The 12498-nt window shown below is 39.6% G+C and overlaps 1 protein-coding gene across 1 annotated transcript in view; it reads left to right on the top strand.

Annotated features, from left to right (window-relative positions):
• Positions 1 to 8320, top strand: part of LOC125229868 (octopamine receptor-like) — a 77956-nt gene extending 69636 nt beyond the window's left edge. Inside the window, exon 8 of the mRNA XM_048134806.1 lies at positions 8187 to 8320. Coding sequence (XP_047990763.1) covers positions 8187 to 8301 — 115 coding nt within the window. The 3' untranslated portion in view covers positions 8302 to 8320. The remainder of the gene's footprint in view (positions 1 to 8186) is intronic.
• Positions 8321 to 12498: the final 4178 nt, after the last annotated feature.

Genomic DNA, 12498 nt, shown 5'->3' with positions numbered 1-12498 from the left:
CTGGCGCGACTGCCCGCCGTCCTTGAAACGGCCAATCACAGCGCGCTTAACACATTCCCCGCCCGCTCCTCGCACCCCAAACACTGGTGACTCGTATCGCGAACAAAATATACAAGATTTCTACTCTATAGGAGGTTCTCTGTGAGGAAGAATAATGCTGGAAAGGGAAGAGATTATTACTATTAGAACGTTTTACGTGCGCTCCGGCTGTCACATGATATATAATGAATTCCGTTCAATTTCAAGTGTAAGAAAAGTACACTCAAGGTTTGAATTTGGAGTTATTTTATACACACACAACACAACATAAGCCTTATTGAGCTTACCGCTTAGTCTGTGGAAGAATAAATTATATGTTACTAGCTTTTGCCCGCTGCTCCGCTCGCGTAAAATTCGAAAATTGCGGGAATGCTCCACACAAACTTCCACCCCCCATTTTAGGGAAGTAGGGGGTTAGAAAGAGACAAAGAGTTCCCTTCAACTATCTCCACTTAAGTGCGTTTTCACATTATCCGATCCGATATCGGATGTCGGACCGATATCCAATACATTACAGGCGCCATCTTAGATTTTTTCCATTGAAATCCTTCTGACATCCGATATCGGATCGGATAATGTGAAAACGGTCTAAAAAGTCACGTCAATTCCTCGCTCCGTTTTGCCGTGAAAGAAGGACAAACCAACAGACACACACACTTTCCGATTTATAATATTAGTATGAATTTAAAAATGAGGTACACAGGATGAGGTTATGTAAATAACCCTCAGGGTTTTATTGTAATGCGTCAGTACCAAGACACAAAAAGTAGCCTATGTCACTCTCCATCTCTTCAATTATCTTCACTTAAAATAAATTAATAGTTTAAAAAACACTATAAAACACGCTTTTATAAATGCACGTAAAAGCCAAAAATAAATTATGGATCGTTCAAGTTGTCTCTATTTGTGAGCTGAAGTTTAAAAACTATGTGCTTTTAATTATAATATTTGATTGTAAAAGCGTGGGGCGCTGGAACAGGAAAGACTTTTTGTATAACTTGCTGTTAAATCAAATTATGCTATGCTACGGGAAGAAGGTTACACAGATTGACGCGCTAACTGGAGTTGCAGCATGACTAGTAGGTTCTACATTAAACAGTCAAATCAATTAAAAGTCAGTGTTCAAAGTAGGTACCAGTTTGTCGAACTCAGACAAAATATGCGCTAGTAGCGAGGAGAGTCGACAGTCACCGACACTTAGAACGCCGCTTTTTTCCGGTAATCAAAGTACAAAAGGGGAAAGTGTCTACAGTGACAGGATGCAGAGTTCTTGTTCGTGGACGAGATATCTTTGGTTCTTTTTGGTAACCCTTAGGCGGCATATGTAAACGTTATGTTCTTATGCAACTTCATTCGCCAGAAAGTTCGGATTAGTATTTGTTTACAAGAAAGTCTTTCCTGTTCCAGCGCCCCACGCTTTTACAATCAAATATTATAATTAAAAGCACATAGTTTTTAAACTTCAGCTCACAAATAGAGACAACTTGAACGATCCATAATTTATTTTTGGCTTTTACGTGCATTTATAAAAGCGTGTTTTATAGTGTTTTTTAAACTATTAATTTATTTTATACTTTTTAGTCATTAATAATGAAATACTTTTAACATTTATACATAAATTTATTTCAAGTAGGCGGATTTTACATGCCATTTGTGGACGTGTACTTATTGCTAATTTAATTTAAGCTACTTAATAATCACCAGCGGCTACCTTCTTATTACGGTATTATCATAAAAATGTTTATACCTAGTAAGTTATCCGTAAAAGATAGACCCCCTTTATTTGCTCTTAAGGGTCACAGGAAAACCATTACCCAACTTATTTTAAATACAACGTTGATCTTTCTTTTATGCCCGGCTTCGCCCCCCGAGTCCCCCTTTGTTTGCTCTGAAAGGTAACAAGAAAACGCTAACCCAACTTATTATAAATACTACGTTTTTCTTTCTTTTATGCGGGGGGCTTCGCCCCCCGAGCCCCCCTTTGTTTGCTCTTAAGGATCACAAGAAAACTTTTTTTTTTTGTTTTTTTTCGTGGGGAATGCGTTTACGCACACCGCCGGGTCTGAGGTGGTGGGCGACCCGGTCGGTTATGTGGGGCTCGAGGCTGTAAAGAGTCCCCCCTACCCACTAAACCCCACGGTGTCCATCCGCGGCCCCGCAGCGGCCATCCTGGATCAGAATCCCTCGCAGGTCGGGCCATGAGCCGACCGGTCCTCACTGTGGGAGCGCTTCCTGGACACAAGGGTCGCACTCTCCAACTCGAGAGCCAGCGTATTGGGCGGGGGCGCTCTCATGCATCCCTCGCCCGCTGGCTGTCTTTAGGGTGGCAGGTTCCGCTCGTGAGCGGCACGTCTGCGACCTATGCATCACAAGAAAACCTTAACCCAACTTATTTTAAATACAACGTTGATCTTTCTTTTATGCGGGGGGCTTCGCCCCCCGAGCCCCCCTTTGTTTGCTCTGAAAGGTCACAAGAAAACGCTGTCCCAACTTATTTTAAATACTACATTAATCTTTCTTTTATGCGGGGGGCTTCGCCCCCCGAGCCCCCCTTTGTTTGCTCTTAAAGTTCACAAGAAAACGCTAACCCAACTTATCTTAAATACTACGTTGATCTTTCTTTCATGCGGGGGGCTTCGCCCCCCGAGCCCACCTTTGTTTGCTCTTAAAGGTCACAAGAAAACGCTAAACCAATTTATTCTAAATACTACGTTGATCTTTCTTTCATGCGGGGGGCTTCGCCCCCCGAGCCCCCCTTTGTTTGCTCTTAAAGGTCACAAGAAAACATTAACCCAACTTATTTTAAATACAACGTTGATCTTTTTTTTTTTATGCGGGGGGCTTCGCCCCCCGAGCCCCCCTTTGTTTGCTCTGAAATGTCACAAGAAAACGCTAACCCAACTTATTTTAAATACTACGTTAATCTTTCTTTTATGCGGGGTGCTTCGCCCCCCGAGCCCCCCTTTGTTTGCTCTTAAAAGTCACAAGAAAACGCTAACCCAACTTATTCTAAATACTACGTTGATCTTTCTTTCATGCGGGGGGCTTCGCCCCCCGAGCCCCCCTTTGTTTGCTCTGAAAGGTCACAAGAAAACGCTAAACCAATTTAATCTAAATACTACGTTGATCTTTCTTTCATGCGGGGGCTTCGCCCCCGAGCCCCCTTTGTTTGCTCTTAAAGGTCACAAGAAAACGCTAACCCAACTTATTTTAAATACTACGTTAATCTTTATTTTATGCGGGGGCTTCGCCCCCGAGCCCCCTTTGTTTGCTCTTAAAGGTCACAAGAAAACGCTAACCCAACTGATCTTAAATACTACGTTGATCTTTCTTTCATGCGGGGGCTTCGCCCCCGAGCCCCCTTTGTTTGCTCTTAAAGGTCACAAGAAAACGCTAACCCAGATTATTCTAAATACTTCGTTGATCTTTCTTTCTTGCGAGGGCTTCGCCCCCGAGGCCTCCTTTGCTTTACTCTTAAGGATCACAAGAAAACTTAACCCAACTTATTTTAAATACAACGTTGATCTTTCTTTTATGCGGGGGCCTCGCCCCCGAGCCCCCTTTGTTTGCTCTGAAAGGTCACAAGAAAACGCTATCCCAACTTATTTTAAATACTACGTTAATCTTTCTTTTATGCGGGGGCTTCGCCCCCGAGCCCCCTTTGTTTGCTCTTAAAGGTCACAAGAAAACGCTAACCCAACTTATCTTAAATACTACGTTGATCTTTCTTTCATGCGGGGAGAATTCGCCCCCCGAGCCCCCCTTTGTTTGCTCTGAAAGGTCACAAGAAAACGCTATCCCAACTTATTTTAAATACTACGTTAATCTTTCTTTTATGCGGGGGCTTCGCCCCCGAGCCCCCTTTGTTTGCTCTTAAAGGTCACAAAAAACGCTAACCCAACTTATCTTAAATACTACGTTGATCTTTCTTTCATGCGGGGGACTTCGCCCCCCGAGCCCCCCTTTGTTTGCTCTGAAAGGTCACAAGAATACGCTATCCCAACTTATTTTAAATACTACGTTAATCTTTCTTTTATGCGGGGGCTTCGCCCCCCGAGCCCCCCTTTGTTTGCTCTTAAAGTTCACAAGAAAACGCTAACCCAACTTATCTTAAATACTACGTTGATCTTTCTTTCATGCGGGGGGCTTCGCCCCCCGAGCCCCCCTTTGTTTGCTCTGAAAGGTCACAAGAAAACACTAACCCAACTTATTTTAAATACTACGTTAATCTTTATTTTATGCGGGGGCTTCGCCCCCGAGCCCCCTTTGTTTGCTCTTAAAGGTCACAAGAAAACGCTAACCCAACTGATCTTAAATACTACGTTGATCTTTCTTTCATGCGGGGGCTTCGCCCCCCGAGCCCCCCTTTGTTTGCTCTTAAAGGTCACAAGAAAACGCTAACCCAGATTATTCTAAATACTTCGTTGATCTTTCTTTCTTGCGAGGGGCTTCGCCCCCCGAGGCCTCCTTTGCTTTACTCTTAAGGATCACAAGAAAACTTAACCCAACTTATTTTAAATACAACGTTGATCTTTCTTTTATGCGGGGGGCCTCGCCCCCCGAGCCCCCCTTTGTTTGCTCTTAAAGGTCACAAGAAAACGCTAACCCAACTTATCTTAAATACTACGTTGATCTTTCTTTCATGCGGGGAGAATTCGCCCCCCGAGCCCCCCTTTGTTTGCTCTGAAAGGTCACAAGAAAACGCTATCCCAACTTATTTTAAATACTACGTTAATCTTTCTTTTATGCGGGGGCTTCGCCCCCCGAGCCCCCCTTTGTTTGCTCTTAAAGGTCACAAAAAAACGCTAACCCAACTTATCTTAAATACTACGTTGATCTTTCTTTCATGCGGGGGACTTCGCCCCCCGAGCCCCCCTTTGTTTGCTCTGAAAGGTCACAAGAATACGCTATCCCAACTTATTTTAAATACTACGTTAATCTTTCTTTTATGCGGGGGGCTTCGCCCCCCGAGCCCCGCTTTGTTTGCTCTTAAAGGTCACAAGAAAACGCTAACCCAACTTATCTTAAATACTACGTTGATCTTTCTTTCATGCGGGGGCTTCGCCCCCGAGCCCCCTTTGTTTGCTCTGAAAGGTCACAAGAAAACGCTATCCCAACTTATTTTAAATACTACGTTAATCTTTCTTTTATGAGGGGGGCTTCGCCCCCCGAGCCCCCCTTTGTTTGCTTTTAAAGGTCACAAGAAAAAGCTAACCCAACTTATCTTAAATACTACGTTGATCTTTCTTTCTTGCGGGGGGCTTCGCCCCCCGAGCCCCCCTTTGTTTGCTCTGAAAGGTCACAAGAAAACGCTAACCCAACTTTTTTTAAATACTACGTTGATCTTTCTTTCATGCTTCCCCCTCGAGCCCCCCCCTTTTTCTGTTCTTATCTTCCAGCACCATCATCAGGCCTTGAAACCTAATCGTAGTCATAGTTCATTACAAGACTTTTCTAAGAAGCCCAAAAACAGCTATGATACGATGTTCCATCATGTAGTTCCAGTTCATATCTTCCGGCTCCATCATCAGACCTTGAAACCTAATCGTAGTCAAAGTTCATTACAAGACTTTTCTAAGAAGCCCAAAAACAGCTATGATACGATGTTCCATCTTGTAGTTCCAGTTCATATCTTCCGGCTCCATCATCAGACCTTGAAACCTAATCGTAGTCAAAGTTCATTACAAGACTTTTCTAAGAAGCCCAAAAACAGCTATGACACGATGTTCCATCATGTAGTTCCAGCTCATATCTTCCGGCTCCATCATCAGACCTTGAAACCTAATTGTAGTCAAAGTTCATTACAAGACTTTCCTAAGAAGCCCAAAAACAGCTATGATACGATGTTCCATCATGTAGTTCCAGTTCATATCTTCCGGCTCCATCATCAGACCTTGAAACCTAATCGTAGTCAAAGTTCATTACAAGACTTTTCTAAGAAACCCAAAAACAGCTATGATACGATGTTCCATCATGTAGTTCCAGTTCATATCTTTCGGCTTCATCATCAGACCTTGAAACCTAATTGTAGTCAAAGTTCATTACAAGACTTTTCTAAGAAACCCAAAAACGGCTATGATACGATGTCGAACGCGATTAATTAACATTATTTTTACCTTTTTTCCCAACGTTTCGGCCAGGTTGCACTGGCCGTGGTCGCGGAAGACTGACGTCCCAGCAAAGTGTCACCGGAGATGTAAACAACACAAAACTACCCGATATTAATTTATATAAATGTTCGGGGTAGACAAATAAATATAATCTACCCGCTTTTAGTTATTGTTTATTTCCCACCGCACGACACACAGCACTCACAACATCCGCGCACTGGTCCGAAGATAGATCTTTTGGTTTGAACATTTGAATCACTGGTCCCCATGTTGGCGATAATCTATACCCGTCTTCCCTGTTAAAGTTTTTAGGATATTTTTTAATTTCGATCGCCTCCCTCACAATCCGGGGATAATAGTGTCGCTCGGTGGAAAGAACTTTGGGTTTGTGTAGCTCAATCCAGTGATTCGTTTCGTTAATCGCGTTCGACCTGTGTGTGACTTTAAATATGTGTACAAAGCGCGAGAACTTAAAGTGTTATATGATACGATGTTCCATCATGTAGTTCCAGTTCATATCTTCCGACTCCATCATCAGATCAGCTCAACAGTACCATATTATTGTATTGTCATCGGAACTACATATAGCTGCCAATTTTCATTACGCTACGATCCTTGGAAGATGGTTAAATTAGCCTTCGCAGATTCCATTACATAGTTACATACACGACGACCTAATAAAAGCGTGTTAAAAATCACGTCAATTCGTCGCTCCGTTTTGCATTGAAAGACGGACAAACAGACACACACATTTTCCAATTTATAATATTACTATGGATGTTTTACAGTAGGTACATATCGTCACTACTTTTAAAAAAAATGTCGTATCTCACGCTGCTTCTCAAAGTTAAAACGCAGTAAGTCTATATTCATTCCATACACACTTACTACAATTTTCTTTTCATTGACAGACGAAGATACAAGTTTTTTTAAAAGTAGTGACGATATGTAGGTAAAGGTAATACGCGTAGTGCAAGGAGAATGCTCCAATAAAGTTCCGTCAGTTTGGTTTTTCATAATATTATATCTTCCGTATTTTTGGGTTTAGGCCCAGTTCTACAGATTTGTATTACAGATTTCTATCTCTACAGACTCCCAATTCTACATAATTTAAATTTTACAGAATCTTGATTCTACATATTCACAATTCTACAGATTCCCAATTTTACATAATTTAAATTTTACAGAATCTTTATTCTACACATTCACAATTCTACATAATTAGTATTCTACAAAATTTTAATTCAACATATTCGTAATTATACAGACTCCCATTTCCATAAACTCCCAATTCTACAGATTCCCAGTACAATAGAATTCCAGTCCTACAGATTCCCAATTCTACAGATTATACGTAAGTACTATTAGTACGGCCATATTTGAAAATATGTATACTATTTTTTTCAATTTTACTCTTACTTAATACATATATTTATACAATATTGTTAAATATTATAATAGCATCATAAAAATATGATATGTTATTTGAGTATGTTGTATCAAATTAGATAAAAACTGTTTCTTTAGTTTAGATGAATATAATTACTGGCTGTCATTTTGAAGGATGCTAATCTGTAGAATTTAAAAATTTAACCAAAGTTTTTCATCTGACTACAAAGAAAGCGGCTCTGTTTTATAATAGATAATAAATAAACTAAAGAATCTGTGCAGTTAGGAATTTGTATAATTGGGAAACTTTAGAGATAAGAAACTGTGGAATAAAGAATATATAGAACTGGGAACCTGTATAATTGGTTATCTGTTAAATTGGGAATCCGTATTATAGAGAATCTGTGGAAGTGGGAATTTGTATAATTGGTTATCTCTTAAATTGGGAACCTGTGTAATTGGTTATCTGTTGAATTGGGAATCTGTATAATTGGTTATCTGTTAAATTGGGACTCTCTAGATTAGAGAATCTGTAGGATTGGGAATATGTAGTCATGGGCCTAAACCTATTTCTCTGACTATATATACCTAGTACAAACAGTTTTCAATGATATTGTATAAATTTTGTTCATATGTCTATTTTTACAGGGGAAAAATGGAGTTAGTAGAGAAACTGAAATTGTTTACGAAAAATTGCGAAGATCTTCGACAGAAAGTGAATGATCTGAAGAAAAGGGATTCTTATTTTAGTACTTCACCGTAAATATTTGCATTGTTAAATCTATGTCTAATACATTATTTTTTGTCCTTCATAAATAATACGAAATAAAAATACCTAATAAACTTTACATTTAATGAAAAAATATATGGAAAATTCGAACTTAGACAGAAATTATCTCTAAATACAATATAGGTCGGATTTGTTTTTGTTTGAAGAATCGTCATATCACCCAGCACGGGAAGCATGGTCGCGCGATAGACGATAAAATATCAGGCCGTCCCTATCGCACTTACAAATAGTGCGATAGGGACGGCCTGCTATTTTATCGTCTATCGCGCGACCATGCTTCCCGTGCAGGAGGATATACGTCGACTGGAGTCGCCTTCAAGTTACACATAACATGCAATCGAATTGGTAAATGTATCCATAATATTACCTACGTTGGAGCTGGGCGCAGGTGGTATGTGCGTTTCGAAAGACGTGCAGCTTATAATATTCTTCATAACGCTTGGGTACGAGACAGCTGTCATCTTAATGCCCATTTTTTGCGTATTAACAGCGACAGAGAAATGGTTTTCTGCTCCGTTCAGCAACGAAAAATGATTGCACTACTTGAAGTCCGCTGGCGTGGGTACTCATGTACTCAACAACTGAGAACCAGTGGACCATTTCTCAAAACTGAAAGTTACAAGTTACTAGCGGGAAGTCTCTTTCCAACTTGTCATAGACATTGACTACCACTTGTAAATTGTAACTTGTAGCTTCGAGAAATGAACCCCAGGTGCTGTAGCTGAATGGCATTTCTGCGACGCGAAACGAAAACGCTGCGAAAGGTAATCTGGCTCTGTCACGCCGATAGAGATAGATATCTACGAGCGTTTCGTTTCGTGAGCGTTTGTGCCATTCGGCTACGTACCCAGGTATTACTTGAGTGTCTACAACTCTAAGTGATAGTGCCACTAGGAAAGGACAAACCAATTCCTTCCTTCCTGAATCGCTGTAAAACATCGCTCCAGTAATAAGGTTTTTTCTGTAGGTAGGTACCATTATTTATTCTGAGATATTTAGCTTGTATGAAAATTACAACTACCAAATTACATAGATAAACTGAAATAGATATCATACACGAAAGAAATTTCTCTAGTGTACCTATGTTATCTCTGATAAGACACATACACTACATACATATCTGAGAAACACTAGAGAAATTTCGTCGGGTACCACGGTGGGCGGGTGGTCTAGTGGTAAGGACGTTAGCCGCGTAAGCTGAAAACCTGGGTTCGATTCCCGGCCCGGCCGCCAGTGGGCCTTGTCGTTTTTTCTTTCGTGTATGATATCCATTTCAGTTTATTATTTATACATAGTAGTGTGACTACTTGAAAAACAACAAATCAAAAAATATTTCATAAAATAATTTGATTTGTTCCCTAGTTGCATCTTATACATAGATAAGCTTCTTGAAAATGTCTATAGAAATATAAAACGAGTGATCCTATAAGGGTTCCGTTTTTCCTTTTTGAGGTACGGAACCCAAAATGGAACCTAGGTATTGTTTTTCAGTCCTGTATTTATTGAAATCGCTTGTTCCCTCCCAATACTGCAAGAACGCCAACTGCATCTGAAACTATCTGAAACTAAAATGCAGATATTATTCAAGCAAGCTGTTACGTTGGCTCGCCTGCTGCTTCAATTTAATTACGGAGTATACCTACTGTGTAAGTGCGCAATACAAATAAAAGGTTTTTCTACTCCAGCACTTAAATCTGTCAATTAGATTATTGTCAGCGGTATCCAAATTAAGTTCATTTGAGTAACGATGAGAAAGTCTATTTGTCTATAGGTTCATAGGATTACTGCTAGCAGTAATCATATGAATATAGGAGTTCTGTTAATTTTTTTTTAAAAGTTGTGCTTCCATTTATCAGGTATGTTTTCGTTTACAGTAATAAGTAACTTTTAATAAATAATATAATATTTAGGTTCATAATTTAAATCAAGATGAAAAAATAAACTTAAATGCGTTTTACATATTAGATATTGCAAAACAAAGGTAAAAATCATAAGTTTATTCAATAATTTTACATTCGACCACAGAATGTATAATAGTACAAGTACAGAAGGCCCACTGCTTTGATGTTCACGACATGCCGCCTTTTTAAATACCTACAAAATTCTAACAAAGAAACGAGTCGCACGTGCGCGGCGCCCGGCGATAGGGTTGCCTATGCCTTAAAACGAATTAATACTCAGATAAAACGTTACACTATTATATTCAAGTCTTGGATAATTTCTAGGTATATTTATAGTAATTATATATTTTTGTTTAAGTTCTAACATCACAAGCCTTATTGAATCTTTTCGGGGAACTTAATCAATAGTAGATCTGTGTAAAGTGTCCTTTGGTATTTATTTTCTTCATGATATCTATTTACCTAAGCATTACTAGCCATTCCACACGCGGACATCGCATATGAACCTTAAAAAAACTCGCGCCCTAAAGTGACATTAGAAAGTGCGAACGTGCGTTCCGTGAGAACGCGCGCCACCCCTGATTAGGCCGCGAACTCGCGGCCGCCCGCATGTACTTGTAGCGCGGCGATAGAATCGCCGAGTGAGCCGCCCCTGATTCGACATTTAAATATTCTTGAACGCAACCACATTTTTCGTAATTGAAAACCGGCTTATTTTCTATTTCTCTTGTCTATGGTATGTTTGACATTTGTAAACTTATTACGAAACTATTTGAACTATTTCGGTGGTGTGTAGTTTGTTTTAATTCGACGTTATTGTGCAAAAACATAAGTAATTATGAGTGATTCTGGTGAAAAATGCACTTCCGAAGAAATGGGCGCTCAAAGTGACTGACAATTTGTTACATGAAAAGTCAGATAAAGCGTACCAAAAATGTTATGATTGTTTTGACATGGAAATTGCAAAAAAATGTTTCAACTTTCTCTGAAACGGCGTTGTTGGCATATTTTGAAGAATTGTGCAACAAGTTCTCGCCATCAACATTGTGGACAGAATACTCAATGCTACGACGATCCACACAAATATTCCCATTCATTACATGAAGTAAGTAACTAACCCATTTTATTATTCTCGAATAGGTATGTATGTGGCTGTCGTAGAAAAAGTATAGTATACAATCGTAACATTATGAAGGCTATAAAAGTCTCGTACCTTACTTAGGCCACTCGGCAAGCCTTCGTGGCCTAACCGCGGTACTCAACTTTTATAGCCTTCATAACGTTACCGTTATATAATATACTATTTCAGGCCATTTCAAATGTAAGATGTCATAAAGTCATCGTGCGTCTCACTCGCGCTAATACAGCGGAGTGAAACGTTAGACTTTCACAAAAACATGCTAATTGTGATTGATAAGGGGGAGAATTTAGGGAGAAACGCTTTTTTTGCAGAATTATTACTTAACTCTGTTATGTAGAGGTAATTTATTTATGAGTGACGGACAAAAATGGAATAATGTAAAAAGTGTGTATATTTTTGTGCCGTAATCTGTAGGTAATGGCCCCTAAGGCCGTTTTCACATTATCCGATCCGATATCGGATGTCGGAAGGATTTTCAAATTATACAAATACATTTCAAATTATATAATTATACAAAATATTTCAATAGAAAAAATCCAAGATGTGCCTGTAATGTATGGGATATCGGTCCGACATCCGATATCGGATCGGATAATGTGAAAACCCACTAAGGTGGAGGTGACCTTAATCTTTGGAACTTTCGAAATATCATGCTTTTGTAAGTGTGCAATGGCTTATTTTGATGGTATAAGTAGGTGGACTAAGATGTTAACGGAATGGTGGCCGCTTACAGATGTAAGAAGCGCTTGGGATCCGTTAGCTTGTTGGGTGGACGACATCCGCAAAATTGCGGGTCACAACTGGATGAGACTAGCTCAGGACCGGGATAAATGGTGGTACTATATGAGAAATCTACATATGCTCAGCACTCAGCAGTGGGCGATAAAGGGCTGACATGATGATGATGATGATATTGGAGATATGGAAAACTACATGTTAATGTACAAAATATAATCACTCTGTTATGGGTAGTAAATACCACGTATGAATGGTAGAGGTAGGTACTTGTATAATTATTGTATTCTGCCTATTGTAATAACTACACGATTCCTTCCAGCATAACGCCAATAGCTAGTAGCGTATTTAATATACCTATATAGTAGTAGTAGTAGTAGTAAACTATTTATT

The sequence above is a fragment of the Leguminivora glycinivorella genome, chromosome 9, assembly GCF_023078275.1.
Source record: "Leguminivora glycinivorella isolate SPB_JAAS2020 chromosome 9, LegGlyc_1.1, whole genome shotgun sequence".
NCBI lineage: Eukaryota > Metazoa > Arthropoda > Insecta > Lepidoptera > Tortricidae > Leguminivora > Leguminivora glycinivorella.
The sequence above is the reverse complement of the archived record's forward strand: the minus strand, read 5'-3'. Positions and strand labels throughout refer to the sequence as shown.